Genomic DNA, 25,765 nt, shown 5'->3' on the forward strand with positions numbered 1-25,765 from the left:
CTAAACTGAGAAAACTATTGACAACATACAGACTGAGTGAACACAGCCTGGCCATAGAGAAGGGTCGCCACAGACAGAGCTGGCTCCCACCGGAGGAGAGACTCTGCTCCCAGTGTGACCGGGGACAGATCGAGACAGAGCTGCACTTTCTGACCTCATGCCCCAAATACAATACAATCAGACAAAAACACTTTGAAAACATTTCCCAAATATACCCTGAATTCGAAAACATACCAGACACACAGAAACTCCCATACGTGCTGGGAGAAATGCCCAAATGTGAGATAATTGCTGCAAAGTATGTCTTTACATGCCATGAAATGAGGACAACCAGTGGAACCTCAGATGGATAAATAATTGTATATTTTGATTGTTTGATGTAGATATGTATATGTGTATATGTATGTATGTGTATATATATATATATATATATATATATATATATAGATTTCTTTTTTTTTTCATTTTTGTATAAATGTATTCATACATTTGTTTACTGTTTAATTTTATTGATTATTTGTTCATTGCCTATGTAATTGCCAATGCTTTGGCCATACTGTACAAGTCATGCCAATAAAGCTAATTTGAATTTGAATTTGAGAGTGTGTGTGTGAGAGAGAGAGAGAGAGAGAGAAAGAGAGAGAGAGAGTGCGTGTGTGTGTTCACGGGGTGTGTGTGTGTGTGTGTGTGTGTGTTAAATGCAGATCACATGTTCAGAGTATGGGACACTATATTTGGCCACACGTCACATCCTTCTCTTTTCCTGAAAGTAAACAGTAATCTTTAATCTGACTGTAACTGCTGTAGAGTATAATGATACTAACTCTAGTTTCTCCAGCTTGAATTGTGTGTTCATCAGTAGATCACTGAGGTGTTTCACTCCAGAGTCTCCTAGTAGTTTATTCCCGCTCAGGTTCAGTTCTCTCAGGTGTGATGGGTTTGATTTCAGAGCTGAAGTCAGGATGAGACACTGTTTCTCTGTAATACTGCATCCACGCAGACTGAAGACAGAAAGAGAAAACACAATGAATCAGACACGTTATGTTCATGTGAAGTTAAATTAATCATGAGTAAACATAAATGTTGCTAAAACCTGAAAACAATAAATAAATAATTACACAACCAAAAAAAAAAAAAACTGCCGGTCAGGAATTCATGAGTTTCTGATGAAAAGCTGATCATTTTTTGCTATTGTAAACAATATCCCATCGTTTCATCACAATTTCCCCATCAAGTTAGGCACATCAACCATATCTCCTTCAAAAACAGCTAGAAACCTTGGAGTTATGATTGATGATCAGCTGACTTTCTCAGACCACATTGCTAAAACTGTCCGATCCTGCAGATTTGCTTTATTCAACATCAAGAAGATCAAGCTCTTTCTTTGGGAACATGCTGCACAACTCCTTGTTCAAGCTCTTGTTCTGTCCAGGCTGGACTATTGCAATGCCCTTGTCTTCCAGCCAATTCTATCAAACCTTTACAATTAATCCAGAACGCGGCAGCAAGATTAATTTTTAATGAGCCAAAAAGAATACACGTCACACCTCGGTTTATCAATTTGCACTGGCTTCCAATAGCTGCTCGCATAAAATTCAAGGCATTGATGTTTGCCTACAAAACTACCACTGGCTCTGCACCCATTTACCTAAATTCATTACTTCAGACTTATGTGCCTCTAGAAGCTTGCATTCTGCAAGTGAACGTCGCTTGATTGTTCATCCCAAAGAAGCACAAAGTCACTTTTACGGACTTTTAAATTAAATGTTCCTCCTGGTGGAATGACCTCCCCAACTCAATCCGAGCAGCTGAGTCCTTAGCCATCTTCAAGAATCGGCTTAAAACACATCTCTTCCATCTTTATTTGACCCTCGAACTTTAACACTCACTATTCTCATTCTATTCTTAAAAAATCTAACTACCTTTCTAATCTTTTTGTATTCTATTTTCTTTTCATTTATTATGCAATTGTGTGTGTGTGTGTGTGTGTGTGTGTAAAGACCTCTAACACTAGCTTGCTCTATTCTTTACTTTTTTTATTCTATATTTATTCTTTATATTATTTAAAAGCCCATGCTAGGTGTACCGTTTTAACCTAACTGAGACTTGTTATAGCACTTATATATCATTGCTCTTTTTGTTGTTTTTGATCGCTTCCACTGTCTTCATCTGTAAGTCGCTTTGGATAAAAGTGTCTGCTAAATGAATAAATGTAAATGTAAATGTATTGCTGTGATCTCATGAGACTGACAGGTTTTCCCTTCTTCACATCATCAGACGAGAGAAGAGATGTGTTTATGAGGGAAAGTGATAGTTATTTTCATTAAAGATCACAAGGGTACATTCATTTTTGGAAATAATTATGTATCCTGATAAATCAATCTGACTGTAACTGCTGTAGAGTATAATGATACTAACTCTAGTTTCTCCAGCTTGAATTGTGTGTTCATCAGTAGATCACTGAGGTGTTTCACTCCAGAGTCTCCTAGTAGTTTATTCCCGCTCAGGTTCAGTTCTCTCAGGTGTGATGGGTTTGATTTCAGAGCTGAAGTCAGGATGAGACACTGTTTCTCTGTAATACTGCATCCACACAGACTGAAGACAGAAAGAGAAAACACAATGAATCAGACACGTTATGTTCATGAAGTCACAGCAGAACAACCTTCATCTGTCAAACCACACCATCTTAATCTACATTGAGAGAAAGAGAGAAGATAGAAGAAAACTATTTAATAAAGTCACAATGTATTGATAAAACAAAAAACAGATGAAGAGAGTCTGAATATCTTTGGATAATTTTCCACAATTTGGTCTTCAAAACAGAAAAACAAATAAGTTGTTCATTTAATCAAATAATTGACACTTCTCGTGATTTATGTACAATTTGTGCTGATTCTTGATAGAAATACAATGAAGTTTTAATTCCTAACAACCTTGTGTGAAAGGTGTTAAAATCTTTCATATCTTTTTATTTCTGTCATATAATTCTTATTTCATCTTTTGTCTAAAACTGAGCATATTGTCTAAAATAAAAGTCCTGACTGCTGTGTATTTGTGTTTAAACTGATTCTGGTCTGAACATCACTACAACGTAAATGCATTCGCTCTGCTCTGTCCAGTGACTTGATCAGCTTTGCTTCACAGATTCAACTTTGCACATCTAAATAAAACTGTAGGTTTGTCTGTGTGTGTAGATGTGAAGTACAGTAATATTTCTCTGAAACAGGTCAGACTGAAGAAGCAATGCCTGCACAGAATAAAGCCCAGTCTGGACCGGTTCTGTTCAGTTGTGTTACACATTCATTAATCTGGTGTTTGATGACAGAGAGATGATATGAAGCATCAATAAACACTATGAATATGTTCTGATACAGCAGCACAGAACTATTCTGTTGTGTCCCATTAATAAACACAATGAAAACAGTTCTGTCTCACTGGATAAAAGAGAAATGTTTGTGTATTTTTGGTATTATTAACTGAAATGATTGGATATTGGGTTGTGTTTTTGACCTGCTGTATTAGCAGAACTGTCAAATGTTTAGATCACAACAACTTATTTTACAAGTCTTTCTTACACAAACATATATAGTATAAAATATAGACAGATGAACTATACAAAAATATATGAACATATAAAAATCTACAAATACATATGGTGAAGGCGCAGTGGATAAGACACATGCCTTTGGTGTGAGAGACCCGGGTTTGAATCCACTGTGAGACACCAATGTGTCCCTGAGCAAGACACTTAACCCCTAGTTGCTCCAGAGGCGTGCGACCTCTGACATATATAGCAATTGTAAGTCGCTTTGGATAAAGGCGTCAGCTAAATGAATAATGTAATGTAATATATTGTGCTTCAAACAAGGTAACAGTCAGTGATGGTAATGAGAAGTTAGTTTTTAAAGGGTCATGAAACCCCACACTACTTTTTCTGAGATTGTATCAGAGGTGTTTGTGTTGCACATCATAGAAGACAATGTTAGCATTCATTCATTTTAATTGTTGAACAATTCTAGTTCATTTTGAGATTTTTGCAATATTTTTGTCTTCCAGGTTTAAAATCTACTAAAATCAGTGTTGATGAGTTTGTGACGTGGTAAAGGACTAATACTTCGATGACGTGTCAGTGTCTCATAATAATTCAGATCTGTAGCACTGAGCCCAGAATCACTCTGTGTTTCCACCGTCGGGTCAGAAACTCCTCAGCGCTTCATTAAAACACCCTTTACACGCCTCTCTGGAACAACGGCACACAACTCCATCATTTCACCAACAAAGAAGTTATCAGAAAACTAATAATAGATAAGTCACTGGAACCAGCGCGATCACAAAACAAACATGATAAAAGCAGACGTTTGTTTGCATGCTTTGTTAAAGATTTACATGGAGCGTAGACGAGTTAGGACCGATAAAACATGTTACTATACACTACACTAAATAATACACTATTGTGATCGTCTGAATGAGAAGCTGACTCTGATTTCTTCAAGCGGTCTTACCATGTTTACTATGGTAATGTTAATGACTAGTGTGCCTAGTCTTTATCTCTTATAAATATTTCAGCCTTGTAAGATGATCATAATCCACATCAGATCTCAAACAGAAGTTATTTCAAACACTCGCTGCTGTCTGAAAGTGACTTCTGAGCTGTTATTATTAATGTCTTTAACTTTATGAAATGATCCTCGGCACTGATGCTCTCCAGACGCAGAGAAACTCCAGCTTCATTCATAACCTCCTCTAACCTAAACTCAGAGACCCAGTCGGCCAAAAAACCCTGGCCGTTGTCCCAGAGGAAGACCCAGAAGTGACAGTGGAAACCAGACTGCCTTTATGAAATTACATTTAAATATAGAAACATGCAAACACATACACACATATAATTTTTTTTAATTAGTCTTCAATCCTCAGTTTGTAGTCAGTAAACATGAACACATTCAGCAATCACAGCAGAAGCTAGAGACAGAATTTAATTGAAAGTCTATTCAAAAGTTGTATGAATCTATTCTAAGCTGTATTAAAGGCAAACGATGGGAAACACATTAATAAAATACTGGATATTTCTAATGTGTTCACATTATTTTCTCCAACCACTGTGCACTTAAAGGGATAGTTCACACAAAAATGAAAATTACTCCATGATTTACTCACCCTCAAGACATCCTAGATGTATATGAATTTCTTCTTTCAGACAAATATAATCAGAGTTATATTAAAACATGTCCTGGCTCTTCTAAGCTTTATAACGTGGAGTCGGACTCAAATGAGAATTAAAATAGACGACTGTAACATTACTAGTCATGTAACATGTGAAGTGATGTAAGATACTCACTGCAGTGTGTTGAGTGTACAGTGTTTATCCTGCAGTAGAGCAGAGATCTGATTCACTCCTGTGTCTCCTAGTTTACGTTCACTCAGATTCAGCTCTCTCAGGAGTAACGGGTTTTTACCCACAATTCCAGTCACATACTGACAGCCTTCATCTGCAGCAGGACCCAAAAACCTGAAGAAGAGAAGATGAAGCTGGAATCAATTCAATGTGCAAGATACAAGTAAATTTAAAAGAAACTCAGGGGCAAAAGCTCACTAGATCATGATTCTCAAAAATCTGAAGATCGTTCTGGCTTTTAAGCAGGAGATGAGGAAAGTTAGCAAAGAGATAACTAGCTTGTGACAGCTAAGCATTCATAGAGATATATTTAGTTGATCTTTTAATGCCGGCTCTTCCTATTATTATCAAGCAGAATTCACCAAACACTGTGTTAAATGTGCATGAAGTTTTATTTGGTTTAAGTAATGGCATGTACTAATTATGGCTGCCCCTAGTGGCCAAGAGTTTTTTTGTTACATCTCTTTTGTTATTAGGTGCCATGGGTTCAGACCATCTCTGGATAGTTTTATTTATCTGATGTAATTCTGCAGGGGTCAGACAGGTGTGTGTGTGTGTGTGTGTGTGTGTGTGTGTGTGTGTGTGTGTGTGTATCACTGATCCTCTCCTGACACACATCACATGTTTGTGGCCTGTAATATATCTACTTTAGTAGATCTAAAGCACTGATCTATATTTGACTGGATCACTCATCACATTCTAAACTGCCAAAAGGCAGTGAAGCCTCAGAAGTGTTTGATCAGCCGTCTTACTATTCCCTACCAGCAGAGAGCACCATTGAGTCACATGCAAACCGCTGACCTAAAATCAGTGCTCAGCACTGATGACACAGGTAACTTGATCCAACACAAAATATAGCCCATTTCTTTATTTACGTAATTATTCAGGAATTATTAAATATGAACCTATTAGTATCAGAAATTGATTTGAATATACAATGAATAATACAATAGCTTCTGAAAATATTGTTCTTTACTACAATGAAAAGCTTAATTTATATTTTATATATATTATAGCTTAATTTCATGTATGTACTGTCTGTATTCAGTTATTCTCTGAATAAATTATGGTGTGTATAATTTTAATGTCCTGATTGAGCAACATCTATTTCAGACTAGAGGTCTTCACAGTGTACCCGAGACCCGTCGACCCGAACGGGTTCGGGTCTATATTTTAAATGATCAGCCGGGTCCAGGTCGGGTCCGAATCTATTACCTCGGGTCCCGGGTCTGTTTAACATTGTGTGTAATGCCCATGCGATCATCAGACTCGGGGAACACCCGGCTGTGATCAGACACTGCTTGTTTTTTTGTAACTTGCCACTTGTAAAATTAGGAAAAGTATGAGCCAAAAAAAAAAAGCAATCTCTCTCTCTCTCCGATGTTAGACAGCCAAACTGCGCTTTACATTTTCTCCCTTTTTTATAATAATATAAATGAACCGTTTAATCAAAGTTTTAGTGGTCAGATTCAGACTCGAAGCAAAGAAGAGAGATTATGGCTCCTTAAATTAGGTAAGACAAAAAGTTTTATTTTTCGCAACAGGTTTATTGGCTTGCAATAGCAATTTAAGGTGGAATATGTTACAATCGGGTCCAGTCGGGGCTTTGTCTTCCAGGTGGGTTCAGGTCCAGCTTTTGAAATAATAGACTGGTCCGGGTCGGTTCAGTGTAGTACATTACGGATCTCTTTCGGATTCTGGCACAAACTTTTGGACCCGTGAAGACCTCTATTTCAGACTAACCAAAATCGCGCAAATAGGTTTACTAGCATTAGCTATTGTTTCCATGTAAAATGTTGTATGCTAAATTAATAATAATTTAACCACCATTTAAATCCTTACCTGCTTCAAAATGAATGCTGTTAACAAAATCATTGTTGAAACATTTGCAGTTAGCAGCTACTGTACAAATAAAAACACTATAACAGAATTATATAAACAATAAATAACTGTTCAATGTGAATAAAGATGTGTTTACGAAGCATAACTCCTTTTCCAATTTCAGAATGAGCACTTTGTCATTTGTTATATGATGAGGTCGTGTCCGTCTGATGTTTATCATGTTCATGATGTTCTCTACTGTAATGAACGTAGCTTTTTAATAAGTAGAGGAAATTCCCTTGAGTGTTTGCATTGTAAGAATGTACAGGGAGACTTCAGATTTAAAAACGCTGACTTATGTGAGGTCTCATTAAAATCATATAATTTCCTATTAATTCAATAGAACATTTACACACACACTAGGGATTACCAATATGGTGGCTTCACATTCATGATGTCATTAGTAATCCAGTTCTCTATTCTAGATCAGTGATCTACAGTGTTGTGAATCGGAGCTTGATGGAAATTAATGTACAGTGCATTCAGTAACTTTTAAACAATCAGGATAACTCCTCACACTGAATATTTTTCACAATCATAAGTTAACTATCGAGGCACTGAAATACTGAACACCAGCACATCTAGTAAACCAAAATGTCTGATTAAGCTGTAACTTTTAACAAAACTAAACTGTGCTGACATTTATCATCAAAACAACAGCAGCTGCAGAATCTCATCTTTCATGTTTGATCATTTTGACCATTTTTGATGCAATAAATTGTATACCTTAATAATTTAGAGAAATAATACACTAATATTTATATATATAATATAAATAATTCACGTGTATAACTTATATAGCATTATTTCATCAGGTCTCACCTCAGTGTCTTGAGTTGACAGTTTGGATCCTGTAGTAAATCACTGAGCAGCTTCACTCCTGATTCTCCAGGATCATTTCCTGTGAGATCCAGCTCTATCAGGTGTGAAGGGTTTGATCTCAGAGCTGAAGACAGAGCTTTATAACCTTCTTCACTGATACTGCAGTCTGAAAGTCTATTAGAAAAGGTTTATTTTATTCAAAGTTATATAAATTAATATTACTACTACAAAAAAGGTTTAATATATTTATTCTAATCAGAGAAGAAAAAAAAAACATTGTCATCTGAGCATGTCTTTCCTTTTTTAGATTACTACAGTAACATTTGCATTTTGATCCAAAGAGAATGTTATTGTTAAAACCAAAAGATGGTTCATTACATTCACCTGAGTTTCTGCAATGTGCATTTTGTATTTTCTAATCCTTTCTGGAGTTTCTTCACTCCTGAATCCTGCAGATTATTGTTGCTCAGGTCAAGCTCTTTCAGACTGGAGTTTGATCTCAGGACTGTAGCCAGAGCTGAACAGCTTTCCTCTGTAAGACCACAACCACGCAGCCTAAAATGATGAACATGAGGGGAGAAATTACAAATACAAATTATGGTAACACTTTACAATACGGTTAAATTAAATGTTAGTTAACGTATTAATGAACAATACATTTATTACAGTATTTATTCATCTTTGACAATGTTAGTTAATGAAAATAGAGCTGTTCACTGTTAGGTTATGTTAATTCACAGTGCATTAATGTTAACAAGCACTACTTTTGATTTTAATTATGCATTAGGAAAGGTCGAAGTTAACATTAAAGGGGCCATATGACTTTATTCAATCATTAAACAAATACTTAAGGTTATGTAATATGCAAAATGTAACAATGAGCTCTTCTAGAAATTACCTTTACAATAATAATCCATGAAGTTAATTAGTTTTGTTCCTCGTCAGTTTACTCTGCAATTTATTGCACAACTGAATCCAAAATGGCCTAGAGACACATCTGCTCACCTAGGATCCTTCAGTTTACAGTTACTGAAAGGGGTCATAAACTGAGAAATTACATTTCCCTTGATTATTTTTTACATAACGTATTCATGTTTTCTGTGCTTCTAAACCATATTCTGCAGGATTTTTTTTAAGTCTTTAAGGATTTTTACTCCAACCCATATCCATGGTCATACCCTTGATTTGATTTTAACCCATGGTTTTTCTGTTTCAAACATTTAAATCAGTACTGCATCTTTTCTGATCACAGGCCGGTTCTTTGTACGGTCCTCTTACGAGGCAGAATCCTCAGAAATCCATCGCTGACATGTTTGACTCGCTTTTTTACATTCTAGTGAAAATGTTTTTGTAGCCTGCCGTTAAGTCTGCAACTAACTGGAGTTGGACTCTACTCTGCTTAATCTGGATGCTGATGCACATCTTAATCTTTTTAATTATACTTGTGCTGACATCATGAATTATATTACCCCTTGAAGTATAAAATTCATAAGCCTGTACCTGTGCCCTGGCGCACACACTATGCATAATCTGAGACGGACTTGTAGACAGGCTGAATGCAAATGGAAGAAGGACAGATTGCAGGTTTCTTATGAAGTTTTGGGCAACTTCTATAACATGTTTCAGAAAGCTGTAAGGGCTACAAAAAGCAAATATTTGTCTGAACTTATCACAAACAATTGTCACAAACCTCAAGTTCTTTTTTCTACTATTAACTGTCTAATATCCGAATGTGAAGTCTAATAGCTGAAGTGAAATAGCTGGCCAGTTTGGTAGCCAAATTATAAAAAGGCTGCCTAATAAAAATAATAATAGTTATTATTATTATTAGGCCTATAATTTAATACATTAATAGAAGAATGAGCCTAAAATCGTCTTGACTATCGAAAGGGACATCTGCTATCGTCGATATCTCTGACTATCGTCGATACACGATTCTACCGTCTATCGGCACAACCCTAAACATACAAACAACCTCATGTTTGAAAAACAAGAAAATTTAAGTTTTGAAATGGCCTAACATAAGTCCACTCTTAAATCACATTGAAATGCTGGGGTAGGACCTGCAACGTAGGGTTCATGCTGGAATAAAGCCAACTAATTTCACTGAGCTGAAGCAGTTCTGCCTTCAATTCTGAGGCAAATTAACGAGGTCCATGTTAACAGATGGATCTGAATTCTAACCAAACACTAGGATCGGTCACAAAACTTACCTCAGTATCTCTAACTTGCAATTTATATCCTTAAGTCCAGCGCAGAGTAGCGTCACTCCTAAATCCTGCAGATTATTATTGTTCATGTTCAGCTCTTTCAGATTGGTATCGGATCCAAGAACTGTAGCCAGAGCTGGACAGCTTTTGTCTGTTATGCCACAATCATTTAACCTACAATAAAAATAAATAAAATCACAGGGTTAGATACATGAAATACATTTATTAAACACAAATTTATACCAATAATTTTTACATTAATAGAAAAAAAAACATATATACTGCATATTTAATAGAATTGTGTTCTTTCAAATGTTGTAGATAAAACAAACTAGCTGTCACATTTCACACATGAGGAACACGGCATCGAAGGAGGGAGGAGATGAGAAGTGAATAAATCAAAATGGTTTTATTAACAAAGGCTGGGGATCACACAGGAGCGAGCTTTGGGGCTGGAGATGACACCCTTCTCCTCCTCCCTAGTTTCCTCTTCTGGATCGGGGGGGAAGGTTGGTGAACTAGAGTGCTGAACGACTGGTGGGCTTGGTACAGCAAGAACCGGCAGGCTTGCCACATGAACAGACGGCCAGCTTTACTCGGGAACGACAGGCAGACTTGGAATAATACAAATAATACAAATACATGGACAGCAATGGGAAACACCTGGGAATAAATTAATACACACCACTGGAGACAAATACACTCAAACAAGGACACGAACAGGAAGGACCAAATAAGGGCAATAAAGACAAAACATGAACCAGAGACTGACACTAGCATGCTTGTATTCAACTTAATAAAATTTGTATATGAATAATAGGCTTGTATCATTAATGGCAATGAGATATACAGTATAAATATATATATATAAAAGTGCTGCTCTATCATCTTGATGAGTTTCTATATCTTCTTTATAGCAGAAGTTTAAGAAGTTGAACTGCATATTGAAGTGGAAATAACTGTGGAACAATGTGGTTTATAATAACATGACATGCTTCTTCTGTAACTTAACAGCTTGCTGAAAACAGAAATATCTTCATAAATCCCATGTAAATCTAATAAAATATCATTGTTCTTTATATAAAAAAATATATAATAATAAAGTTAAACAATGTGCATTATTATTTAACCCTAACAAAGATATATTTTTATAATTGGTATATGATTAATAATCACTATAGATCAGGGGTGTCCAAACCTGCTATGAATCAATGTAGATTAATGCAATTTTACAAAACATTAACAAAGAACAATAACTTACAGAGCTCTTTTGCAGGTTTTGATGACTGCTGATAATCTAATGAGACACTCGTCTGATTTCTTGAATTTCTGAAGCTCAAACTCCTCCAGCTCCTCCTCTGATGTCAACAACACAAAGACCAAAGCAGACCACTGGGCAGGTGAAAGATCAGCAGATGAGAGACTTCCTTTGCTAAGGTGGGTCTGAATGTCTTTCACCAGAGTTTGGTCGTTCAGTTCATTCAGACAGTAGAACAGATTGATGGATCTCTCTGGGGACAGATTAGACTTTAATTTCTGCTTGATGTACTGAACTATTTCCTTTTTGCTCTGGTCACTTCTATTTTTCTGTGTCAACAGACCCTGTAAGAGTCTCTGATTGGACTGGAGTGACAAACCAAGGAGGAAGCGAAGAAAAAGATCCAGGTGTCCATTATCACTCTCTAGTGCCTTGTCCACTGCAGTCTTGAGCAAATCAATCATGTTTTTTTTGGATTGTCCAAGAAGGACCTGAAGGAAATTTTTGTTTTTCTGTTCTGTAGAGTCTTGATCAAACACATATTTCTTCTTTATGTCTAGAAACAGATGTGCATAAAGGGCTGCAATAAACTCTTGAATGCTCAAGTGAACGAAGCAGTACATGGTACCAAGAGTGATCCCTGTTTCCTCCTTAAAGATCTGGGTACACATGCCTGAGTACACTGATGCCTTATAGACGTCAATACCACAGGCTTCCAGATCTGTGTCATAGAAGATCACATGGTTTCTTTCCAGCTGATCAAACGCCAGTTTCCCCAGTGAAAAGATGGCATCTTTATCCCAGGAAACATCTGGTGTATGTTCTCCATCATACTTTCGTCTGCTCTGCTGGATCTGAAATCTGAGGAAGTGTGTGTACATTTGTGTCAGAGTCTTAGGAGTGTCTTCAGTATTTGACTCCTGCAGTGTTTTGGAGGCATCATCAGCCTGATCCAGATGAGAGCAGAAGGAAGCAGATTTCCCTTGATGAGGTTCGTCAGGAGAACATCCAGAGAGACTGGTGATGAAACATCAGACCACGTCTCATTATCCTTAAAGTTTACAGGAAGACGACATTCATCCAATCCATCAAGAATGAACAAGACTTTGAATTGATTTCTTCTCGTAAGGTTCAGTCCTTTTATCTCTGGGAAAAACTGAGTTATGAGGTCCATCAAACTCAGTTTTTCTAGCTCCTTTAAGTTCATCTCTCTAAATGGAAGAGGAAATATGAAGCTGATATCTTGATTTTCTTTTCCTTCGGCCCAATCCAGAACAAACTTCTGCACAGAGACTGATTTTCCGATGCCAGCAACTCCTTTTGTCAGTACAGTTCTGATCTGCTTGTCTTGTTCAGGTGCTTCAAACAAATGTTTGCACTCAACCTGTATCTCCTGTGATTCATGACGTCTGGAAGCAACTTCAATCTGTCTCACCTCATGTTCAGTATTGACCTGTTCACTACAACCCTGAGTGATATAGAGATCTGTGTAGATGTTCTTCAGAAGTGTAGAGTCTCCTTGCTTTGCAATTCCTTCAGACACACACTGATACTTCTTCTTTAGGCTACACTTTAGCTGATGAATGAAGAACAGCTCATCTAAACACAGAAATAAAAGATTGTTTAGTCTCTGGGTTTATGTTCAGAACAGAATGTGGAAGTCTAAAGGGATTATTATAATAATTATAAATAAAATTATTAATTGACAGCACTGGAGTTTCTTACTTTCTAGAGTATCAGCAGCTTCATCTTGCTTCATCTCTCTCAGGAAGTAGAGCGTGAGATCAAGAGCTGCTTCTTTCATACTGCATCTGTTCTCATTAAAGTCCTTCACAAAATACTGCTTGTCCTCTTTTTGTAATATTTTCTTAAACATGTCCAGTTCATTTCTTAGAAATGTGATTATTTTCTCCTCAAGATCCTATAAACAAAGAACAAAAAACAGAGGCAAAAGAACAAAATTCAACCAAATCCACATTCATTTGGTCCAAAATATATGATCCATAATTAAAAATATTTGTAAAAGAAACATTGTCCAATAACCAATTTATTTGTTATAAGTATAATCATTAAATATTATTTTCACCTGGAAGATTCCTAGGAGTTTGTCTGTGAAATTCTTGCGGTTCCTGTTAATCTGGAAGTCTGTATCTAATGTCTCATAACGCAGACTGTAAAAATGGTGAATAAAATTAAATGTGGTTAAGGCAATATATTAAACAAATCTCTTGCTACTGTTTTTTTATCAAACACAAAGAGCAAACTTCAGCTGTTAATGCTGCAGTTATAAGTTAATTCTGTTAAAGAGAAGGTTCTACTCAAGTACAAATGTAAGTTTTTCTGTCCTATAAGTAAAAAACTATTGACACTAATAACAGAAAGATGGAAAGACATATTCATGTTTCTATGGTGTATTTATGCCTCCTTGCTGCTGCTTGTGTAACTGTATTACTGGAAAGAAGCTCCAGACTGAGTTCATTAAAAAGCAAAGCAGATATTGTTCTTTGATTTATGGTTTTATTTCATTTCTATCACAGATATCCCAGTGGAGAAATTAGCTAGTGCCATAACACAAAACACATGAAATACCTTTCAGTAGCTGATGGTGTTTCCTCACTGAACGCCGGTGGATCATGTTTTGACCAGTCACTCTTCACAGACACAGAGCTGGACACATGTGATCCTGATCTTACACTGATGACACAAAGAACAGAGTCTCATTTGAACAGGTTTAATGTTGTGAATGCTCATTTCTGTAGATAGATGAACACATTCATGTTTGATTGTCACATTCATTATTGAATTTATGCTCTCTAGTGTCTGTCTGTGTAACTGTATTACTGGAGAGAAGCTCTAGACACAGTCCAGTGAAGAAAGAAGCAGAAACTCTGTGATTTATTGTATTATTTACCTATTTTCTATCACAGATACCCTAGTGAAGACATTAGCTAATGCTATGTTGTAACAAACCAAATGAAATACCTTTCAGTAGCTGATGGTGTTTTCTCGCTGAATCCCGGTGGTTCAGGTTTTGACCAGTCACTCTTCACAGACACAGAGCTGGACACATGTGAGCCTGATCTTACACTATTGACAGAAAGAAGAGAGTGGGAACATTTTTAAAACTTTAATACAATCAATTTCATAAATTCGAGAAAAGAAACTACAATATATACTGCAATGTAAAAGAGAAAAGTATAAGTCCCCTTCCATCACAGTAGAGTCGAAGCTCTCTTCTGTCACAGCAGTATCATCCTCATCTAACACACAAGCTTCATTTCTACCATTGTGCCACATTCAGCTTCATTCTCCTCAGTCTCAGTCGTCTCACTTCTCTCCCCTTCTTCATTTATATCTTCTCTTCTCTATATCTTCAACACTCTCACATCCTTTCATTATTTACAGCTTCAGCATCGTTCACTTTCTCAGCACAGACACTTCTGATGTGGCCCTTCCATTATATCAACCAACTAATCAAAATCAGATTCATCTACATCATACTTCAAGACCATGTAAACCTGTCATCTAAAACAAATGACAGTGATTTACAGTCAAGCGGGATCTTTTTGATTTGGGACACTACTGTTTCATGTCTTAATCTCTACAAGCAAGAGTTGATCTTTACTGAAAGCTGGAACACACGTCTTCTGACTTCATCATATCTACAGATTACACACCAGGGCTCTCATTTATAAATGTTGCGTGCACACAAAATAGGCACAGAAATTGCGTACAGATTTTTTTAACGCACATATCGGGATTTATAGAAAATAAAATTGGCGTAAATATATACACACCGTACAAACATTATAAACCAGGCGTACAAACTCTTTTTCATGGAGTGAGAAAATTAATGAAGTAAACAATGACTTTAAACTCTGTTTTCATGTCGATATACACATTTGCATGAAATATCCCACTCGCATTAAAAGAGATTAACACTGAAATTAGGCCTACATAATTTTACAAACAATTGCATAATTTCATTTACAATAAACCATTTTCCTGTGACATGTTATTTTTATTAAAGCAAGGAGTGCTATAGGTGCTCAATAATTAATCTTTAAACTAAACTACAGAGTCAGATCACATGTTATGAGAAATATTTTAGTGAGAACAATGATGGATGATGTGCACTTACTTCTATATTATGGTGGACACTGCTGGATTACATGTACGCACAATCTTCCCCTGACTGGGATTTATAAAGAGATGTTTGTGCAGGTTCTGGCGTGCGCATGGTTTTATAAATCTGAAAACTTTTGGGCGTATGCAAAATCTAGCTTTTGTGCCTACATAAAAATTTAGGATGAAATCTACGGAGAGTTGTATAAATGAGACCCTAGGGCTGTGCAGTGTTACATATATTGAACATGCTATGAAAAAAAACACCAGTCTGTGCGATGAATAAATATACCACAGTAGCAATGCATGCATGGGTTTGAGCCGGTTTACAAACCTGTTCTCCAGCAAAGTGAACATTTAATGAGGTTTTTTACTACAAATTCATTTCATCACTCAAGTGTAGCCATTTTTGGTCAAATTGTAGATCCTTACAAACAGACACAATGAACTTGGTGTTCTTTATAATATTTGTCAAATAAAGAAAAAGGTTTATCTGAAAACCTTAGTAACAGTCCAGATTCTGTTGGTTCAGATTTGGAAATTCACTGAATATTATCTCTCATAACATCATAAAGACACATTACACATTGATGCGATTTTTTATTAATTTGAAATGAAAGAATGAAAGAGAGATTAAAGTGAAGAAACTGAATACAAACATTATCTTTCTGGAGCTAAAAAAATAAACAATGTTCTGACTGCTATACATAATATTTATTGCTGTAGTATTAGTAGATGTTTTATTAATGCAATGATGTGCATGATCACAGACGGACTTGTTATATGAGGAAAAATTAAAGTTGTGTTAAATAATTACAGATCTGTCTCCAGAGTCAAATCACTGAGATTCCTTCTGAAATTAGTTTGGGGATTATCTAACCTTAATATTATATTTATAGGCCTATCCATCATATTTGAGCCATTCAATGCTATGGACCAAAGAGCGCTCCTGTATAGACATTAAAAAAAAGATTGGATTGAGGCTAACATTTTCTCCTAACATGTGTTCCCTGGGAATCGAGCCCACAACCTTGCGCTGCTAACACAATGCTCTACCACTTGAGCCACAAGTGAAATTATTACTGATTTTAGTTCATTTAACACTTTACAGTGAGAGATACTTCAGTTTGCAATGATTATTTTGACTCGCTTAAGTTACCATATTATTTACATTTTCTATCCACTAAATGTGCAACCTGAAACTAAAGTGTAAAACATTTTAATTCTGGGGTTGTACAGGATTTAAATATTCCTGTATATTAGACATTTAACAAGTTTCAAGCTGTTTTTAACCCGAGACAATCTAAACACGTTTAGAGGAAGTTCTGCTTTGTTTTTCAAATCATTAGACATGACAACAGTGAGAGAAAACACTGCTTGTAGAGAAGTGTTATTGTTTTCTGTGAAAGCAGACTCAGTGTTACCTCTGTTTGTGTGAGAGACTCATCTTTCCTCTCTTCTCTGACATACTGCAGATGAACAGCTCAACACTGAGATCTTTGTGTCTCTGAAGACGATCAGATGCTCATCATGACCTGGACATGACAATCAGATCAAGATCATGAGAGTTCAGAGGAACAAATGATGAAGAAAATAACTAGTGCTGAATCTCTGAGTTATCAAGCAATCAATATACAAATAAAATATGATGCAAATATACTGCCATGTAATAATCTCTTCAGATCACTCACAACACACGTCTTTATTTACTTACACATTACTATCAGTAATAAGTTACTATATATTAAGCTTCGGATCATTAAAAAGTTTAAAAGAAGATTTGTTTTGCTCGTGTTTATCAAGCTGTCTGTCCAGAAGAACAGGTTTGGTTGGACCACAAAACACTTTCAGTCTCATGTCTTAAAATACAAAAATTCACTTTTAGAATAATTCGGACTGCTAGTCTATATTTTTTTACAGATATTTTTAAAGACTTGTAAAAATGTTTTAACATTCATCATCTTTAAATGGTTTGTTTTATTAATATCTCTCTGTTTCTCTGTGATTTGTTTCTTCGGTGACAGACAGGTATAAGTTATAACTGAACAAATCCCGCTTCATCCAGCTCTGAAATGCGTTCATCATTCTCCTAAATAAGTGTAATGGTGAAAGTATTCAGACTTACTTGCAGTAGTTCAGACGATCTTGTGCTGCAGGAACAGAATCCAGAAGTCTTTCAAACACTTCCGGTTTGTGATCGCTGTTAAACACCTGTGCGATCTTCACGATTGATGTTTGTCACCTGACACGACTTCATCTTGGAGAAAATCAAAGTCCAGTTAACAACAGATCTCGTGCATCAGCGCCACCAACTGGACAGGAATGTGAAGCACAAACACACCTGCTTTCTCCTTCTTCTTCCTTCTAACAGCAGATCCCAAACTAAAACAGTGCACTAGCGCCACCTGCTGTTTCTTCACATTCTCCCTCTCAATCTGCTCCATTCACCTCCTTCTGATACATTTGACTACTCTGAAGGGTTAATGAATAATGACAGACAACCCATATCAAATAATCCAAGACAAACATATCAATCTGAAAGGTGATGATTATATGCTATATAACAGAATCATATACAGTCCTGGTTTTATTTGAAGAAATTTCATTACATTTCTTTCATTACAGCAATAGTCTATGAATTCAGATTGAATGATTTATTCAGTTATTCTGTAGGTTATGATGAATAATTAAGATATATGAAATGTATGATTCATTGAATTAGTTCAGAACTCAATTAATTATAATGAACTTTCAGTTTCTACACACAAATAGAAAATGTCCAGTTATTTCCATCTTATTTTCTGAATTTATCATCTCTGGTTGCTGTGATGTAGATATGTGTGCTTTTAGACCGAGACATTTCTGGATCTGATGAAGAGAAACCCCAGGAACACAGAAGCAAGATCTTGTTTGAGACTCGAATCTCAATCATTAGACTGTAAAAAGTGTGAGAGATGAGAGAGATCGACCTTTATCTGTTCTCACATGGACAGATATTCAATGAGTACGGCAGAAATTTAGGCAGCACCTCACCATTGTGAAGCAGAGAATTACAATTTGACCCAAACATGATTGTCCCGTGACGTGACAGCACTGGCTAGAGTAATTAGTTCATTTACAACCTTCCTTACAAATGGGTGCATAGTACTTAACTTACTGTTATTTTTATTATAAATATGATTTACTCTTACAGTTACGTGATGCATTTCTGCTCTTCAAAAGTTACCTTGTTGTATGATTTATGTCTTTTGAGTTCACCCTTCAGATTAGACGATAGATCTGTAGTGTTACTTGTTTAGGATTCAAAATGTTATTTGCTTTTAATTTATGTCATTATGTCCTTTTTTTTGTCTCTGCAACAAATAACGCTGAAATAAAGGCTGATTTTGTTTCATCATTTGCTGGAGGTCACAGATTTCCAATCTTCTGCACATTTGCTGCAGCATTGAGAGGATTCACACAGACGAATGCAGAACAACAGCACTACACCAAATAATACATCCAGGAAAAAGAGAAATCATCTTTAACTTAATAAAAGTGCTTGTTTGAAACAAAAGGCTAAGTATGAAACATTAATCTCTGTCAGACTGAAAAGGCATTCGTAAATTATTTTACAGACATCATAGGTGTTTAAATACTAGAAAAATGCTCAACTAGAAAAAAATAAATAAAATGAAATTACACTGACTATCGAAACTGACTATATATTTTTTCAGGTCTGGAAATGACACTTAAAATTCACCAGATATTTAATTTTTTCTCATGACAATGGAAAAGCTGTAAAAAGCTGTAGATGAGAGTCTAGGAATGAGTATAATGAAGCAAAAACATCTAACCCTGATGTGTGGATTCAAGAGAAAGGAGGAGAGTCAGATGGACAGAATCACAGATACTACACCTGACAATGTCTTCCTTTCATCACATGTTACATGCTACGATTCTTTCAGAAAGCTCAAGCAATGCTGTCGTGTCTGCAGTCTCGATCTAAAGAAATAAAAACCAGGAGTAACACACACATACACTACACAGATGTATCTAAAAATCTGAATTGAGTTGAATTAGAAAACCTCGTCAGTCAGATCTAGCAGGTCTGCATCTGTTATGTCAGCTCATCTTTATTAATCTCCCGGAAGAAATGAAATTGTATTTCCACTCCATGAAAAAGGTCCATCCTGAGTAATGCTCACTGCCATTATTTCACCAACTATCCTAAAGTACAACAAAGAAAACTGGACAAAGAGACGCATTCACTGACAAACTGTTCTAGGATTAGAATTAGGGCTGAGTATTGACACAAATATTATATTATATTATATTATATTATATTATATTATATTATTTTATATTATATTATATTATATTATATTATATTATATTATATTATATTATATTATATTACATTACATTACATTATATTATATTATATTATATTATATTATATTATATTATATTATATTATATTATATTATATTACATTACAATACATTACATTACATTATAGTATATTATATTATATTATATTATATTATATTATTTTATATTATATTATATTATATTACACTATATTATATTATATTATATTATATTATATTATATTATATTATATTATATTATATTACACTATATTATATTATATTATATTATATTATATTATATTATATTAAATTATATTATATTATATTATATTATATTATATTATATTAAACTATATTATATGTGGTACATAGCAGCTTAGTTGCTACTACATTACTATAATATTGAAGTTTAGAATTGTATTTGTATTTTTGGCATTCATTGATGTTTATTTGGCGCTGTAGCCTGTAACTGGTGTTAAAAACAGAGGAAGACGTGATCTTTCAAGAGTGCTGCATGCTGCCGCTTCACTTGACCTGAGGCACACTGCGTGATCGTCACTGCATTAGATAGAGAGCACCACAGTCAGATTTACTGGTGACATTTCAAGAGAAGATGGACAGAAGTCCAAATCTGAGACTTTGTTTCTTATCAGAAGTAACAAAGCACAAAGCCTATTGTGAAATCAGTTTAAAAAATGAGATTGGTTCGATTAAAATTGAGACATCAATGTTTTTTACCCAGCTGTGATGCTAATAAACCTTCCTGAAATTGTCATTCTGAAAGTCTGTAATTGAATACTTCAGATTTTTCCCAGTGCTCCCTCCCTCAAATAATTGTTCCTCAATTCTGGCCATCATTTCTTTAAAGAAAGCAGATTGTCAGTACTAATAAACAAATGCACTGAAGTTAGTTTAGAAGATGACTATAAAACTGCATAATTAATGCAATGGTGCTGCTGTATCTGAGAACAAACACACAGCGGTCAGGAATTGTTTCATCAGAAGCACGATCTATCCCAGGATCTCCAATGAAAGTGATTCTTCAGAGACGACTTCTTCTGTGTGAGAGCTCGGGAGAACATGTCTTCTCTTGTGACACAGAGGCTGAAAATGGGTCTATTGCCTCTTTAAGTGTGTCGATTGTGTCTGTAAGGCTTGAGAAAAAGAAAACAGAGATGCTTTCTTTTTTAGCTTTTGGCTGATGTAAAAAAGGCACTAGAAATTAAACTTAATTGCACCTCTTTTGCTTTTGTCCTGTTCCGTCTAAATCTTGGTTTGGTCCATCGTCAGCTCTGAAAGAAGCTAAATAATATTTAATACCACACACACAAACAACTGATAGTAAGGACTGTAGGTTAAACCAAAAATGTCATGAAAACACAAAGCATACAATAAAAATAATAACCTTTCCCCACAGGTACTTTCATGTGCTTCAATAAAGTCTTCTGAATACATGACAGAACACACAGGACAAGAAACCTCACAAACAAATGAAGGAAAACACTTCAAACACAGAAAAACCTCAAACAAAATGATACTTGGGTGATTACAATTACAGATGACACAATTACGCAGTTACATAAACAAACGCAATTATAGTAATAATATATGGTATATATATATATATATATATAGTAATACTTTAAAATAAGGTTCATTAGCTAACATTAGTTAACTGTATTAGTTAATATGAACTAAGCATTCACAATTGAACAATACTAGTACAGCATTTATTAATTTTAGTTCATGTTAATTTCAGCATTTACTTGTGCATTAAAACAAATGTATTGTTCATTGTTAGTTCATGTCAGTTAATAGATTAATGTATGGGATTTTCCTTAGTTGTCAGTTATAATCATCAAAATTAAAAGAAATAAGCATGTGAAATATATCAGTCTGTGTGTAATGAATGAATATAATATACAAGTTTCACTTTTTGAATAGATTTAGTGAAATCAGCTTTTTGATGATATTCTAATTATATGACCAGCTTCTGTATATATAAATAAAAAAACAAACCAATGTATAGTTGACATTTGAAGCTAAACTTATTTTCATATAAGAATATGACATGCAGTTGCTTTAAACAATGATAAAAAGCTATTCAAAACATCATTCAATGTAAATTTAAAAAAATCTAATAATCTTAATTACAATTTCAAAAGGAACAATCAGCAGTTATGATTTGGCTTAATCGTATAATATACCATTAACAAGTAAAATGAATTATATTTAATAAGTGATTAATCTGAAAATGAATCTGTACGGATAAAAGATTTGTAAAAAAAATAAATAAAGATAACATTTCTTTCTATAAAATGATACTAAGTAGTCCTGCATTGGTCTTACCTTGGCATCCATAACTGCTGAAGGTGAATCCAACTCTTTCTCTAACTGTGGATAAAAAAACGAATATAAAACATGATCAAATTTGAGAAATCTTTTCATAGTTTCCATACGTAATCATCCATTATTTAAGTTACTTCTTAGATTGCCTCTACTCCGAATCATTTCTGTCGAAGTAGATGGCACTTCATCTGTAGGTTCTCCAGGATCCTTTTACCTAAAAAACAGCTATCAGTTGTGGCTGTATTAGTATGAGTAACACAAAATAATGGTCTTCAACCAATTAAAATATTAGTATGAATAGCCAAGGTAGACAATCTAAGATAGGTTCAAAAGTAAAAGTGAAAGTGAAGTGACATTCAGCCAAGTACGATGACCCATACTCAGAATTTGTGCTCTGCATTTAACCCATCCGAAATGCACACACACAGAGCAGTGAACACACACACACACACACACTGTGAGCACACACCCGGAGCAGTGGGCAGCCATTTATGCTGCGGCGCCCGGGGAGCAGTTGGGGGTTCGATGCCTTGCTCAAGGGCACCTAAGTCGTGGTATTGAAGGTGGAGAGAGAACTGTACATGCACTCCCCCCACCCACAATTCCTGCCGGCCCGGGACTTGAACTCACAACCTTTCAATTGGGAGTCCGACTCTCTAACCATTAGGCCACGACTTCCCCATTAAGTAGAAAAAAAAACATTCAAAGCGGAGAAGCTTCTCAAAGGAACAATCCAGTGGAATTTGTGTTTGCCTAAGTCCCCTTTAAATTTTATGGAGCCTTGCACATGACATGCAAAAAAAATAAAAAATAAAAATAAAAATAAATAAATTGTGTGCATGATTTACTTATTCATTCCCTCAATGTACTAAAATGTGGACACAGTTACTATTTTGTTCCCTCGATTTGCTAATTCATCATCTCAATTTCTAAATCGTGTGCACAATATGTAAATTGAGGGAATGATCTAGTAAATTGTGTTTGTACAGTAAACAGGTGTGTGTTTGTATGTTTGTGTGTGTGTGTGTGTGTGTGTGTGTGTGTGTATGTGTTTGTGTGTGTGTGTGTGTGTGTGTGTGTGTGTGTGTGTGTGAGAGAGAGAGAGAGAGAGAGAGAGAGAGAGAGAGAGAGAGAGGGTGGGCTAACAGGTGTGAAGAGTTTGTGACCAGGTGTGTGGAGTAAAGGTGAATGAGTCCGGGATAATGGGAAATGGCGCCCTCTGGTGGTGAGAGGGAGGAACACCGGGTCCGGACTCTTGACAGACTTCATTACGGCAAGACCTCAAGACCACAGTCAGATCACTTCAGGGTAGGGCTGTGTGATATGACTGTATATATCGGATGGACGAAATAAAAAGTCTATAGTTTCATATTATGCTCCATCTTTTATTTTGTGGTGCCACAGAATACATTGTTTACTGTAATAGTTTTTCATCATTTGGATGAGTGTGATCTTTACACACCACCACGGCGCGTGAAGAGGAGACAATGACCAGCCGGGACAAAACGAGGAGCTCGTTCCTAAATGAGGGACTACATTTGTAGCATGGACACACATTTTTAAGACGTGTTTTTGTTTTAAAACTGATTTTAAGTCATTGAAACACAAACACCAGAGCTGTATGTGCCGTCTCTTTTTCTGTGTGAGAGGAGTGTGCATTGTTTGTTTGCTAATTTATTGACTTTGAACGATTTCATAAACACACACACACGCGTCAGAATTCCCATCTTTGCAAGTATCCTCATTAACATAACAGACACCCGGCAGAAAGTAACACGATTTAGAAACAGCACCAAACTCTGGCAAGATAAAGTTATTTTATATAAAATAAAATAAAAACATTGCACTTTATTCACAGTTCAGGTATAATAGGAACAGTGAATCATCTGGGAGAGAATGTCATTGTCTTGACTGTGGTGTATGTTACATGCAGTTTGAAGCTGAATGGAGGATGACAGATAGACGCAGTGGAGAGAAGAGTTTACATCAACTTCAATATTCATCATTATCTCACATTAAACCATGGACCGTCTTTTAAATGTGTTCGGTGTGTAAAAATACTTCAACTGACAAGTTATACTGCACTGAGCACTATTGACATTTTTATGGTCTCTGAATAAATGTTTTGAAATATATATTTTTATTGCTTTTTGATTTGGTTCATGAAAATATTTTTATGAAAACTGTCAGCACAAATGACCCAAATGTAATTGTGACTCACCAGAGACAGTAAGATTGAATCTGTATGTGGTCAATCTTCTCCTCTGATGGTCACTTGATAAAGTCCAGAGTCTGTGTTTCTGGTGTTTGTGATGATCAGAGATCCAGTCTGATGATCCAGCTCCAGTCTGTCTCTGAATCTCACATCAAGAACATCATATGTGGAGAATCTTCCAGTGTCTTTATCAATTTCAGCTATACGAGTCTCTGAGTGTCCACATGTCCAGAAAACCTCATCATTTGTCTGTAGTTCAGTGTTAGTCTGTAGAGAGACTGAATCTCCCTCCATCACAAACACTGACTTCACTTCATCTGAATCAGCAAACACACCTGAAGAACAAACACAAACAGAGTTTGTCACAGATTAAGGTCAAGGTTTACTGAAGTAAACAGTGTCAAATGTAAATCTTGCACCAATAATATCCAAACAACAAAACGAAATACATCTTCATGGTGATTTTGAATAAAACCCATTTGCCGACACAGGAACTGAAGTTGATTTGAGCTGAATTCATCCACAGAAAACTCTTCAGATGAGAATCACGTCACGACTGAAACTAAAGCTGCTGCTGTTTGAGCTTCACTGTTTTTATAGAAAGGATATTTAGAAAAACAAACACACATATTTGAGAGAAAACAAATACACATTTCAAACTCACCAAGCATATGCCACAAACACAACCAGAACCAAACTCTGTCAAACATCTTCAGCGGTTTGAGTCCACAGATATGAAGAGACAAACTGGATCAGTAATGAGAGACAGATGAGCTGATGTGAGGCTGCTCTGTAGTAAAGTGAAGTCAAACTCTCCTGTCAGCTAAATAACCCTCGATTTATTCAGCATTGATGCACAAGATCATCAGCTCTTCTGAGCTTCCTGGAGATCAATGCTGGCATTTTCAACAGAAATAAGCTGACCCAAATATACATGTTAAAAATGTCTTAAAGCAGTGTTTAAGCCTGAGATCCTGAGAGTCTTCGTGTCTGATCAAATAGTTTCTCCTCTCAGACTGATTTCAGAGACTCTCTAACTGCTTTATGGATCCAGAACAGATCACTTGTTGTAACTGTGTGCTCTCTCATATTTTCATGTGGCATTTTGTATGGAGTGGAAGTAAAAATGTTTAGTTCATATAAGCAGAAGAAAAAAAA

General features: G+C 35.6%; 2 protein-coding genes across 2 annotated transcripts in view; both read right to left on the bottom strand.

Annotated features, from left to right (window-relative positions):
- The window catches only part of LOC132097319 (NACHT, LRR and PYD domains-containing protein 12-like), a 116,165-nt gene that overhangs the window by 11,470 nt on the left and 78,930 nt on the right, over positions 1 to 25,765 (bottom strand). Inside the window, exons 12-13 of the mRNA XM_059502942.1 lie at positions 2,419 to 2,595; positions 825 to 1,001 (exon numbers count right to left, since the gene is read on the bottom strand). Coding sequence (XP_059358925.1) covers positions 825 to 1,001; positions 2,419 to 2,595 — 354 coding nt within the window. The remainder of the gene's footprint in view (positions 1 to 824; positions 1,002 to 2,418; positions 2,596 to 25,765) is intronic.
- LOC132098225 (NACHT, LRR and PYD domains-containing protein 12-like) lies at positions 12,450 to 17,308 on the bottom strand. Its single transcript, XM_059504412.1, has 6 exons — positions 17,113 to 17,308; positions 14,546 to 14,650; positions 14,153 to 14,257; positions 13,650 to 13,734; positions 13,289 to 13,484; positions 12,450 to 13,162 (listed from the first exon to the last, which is right to left on the bottom strand). Exons 1-6 carry the CDS (start codon positions 17,154 to 17,156, stop codon positions 12,450 to 12,452), a joined length of 1,248 nt encoding a protein of 415 aa, XP_059360395.1. The 5' UTR covers positions 17,157 to 17,308.

This window comes from Carassius carassius, chromosome 21, assembly GCF_963082965.1.
Source record: "Carassius carassius chromosome 21, fCarCar2.1, whole genome shotgun sequence".
NCBI lineage: Eukaryota > Metazoa > Chordata > Actinopteri > Cypriniformes > Cyprinidae > Carassius > Carassius carassius.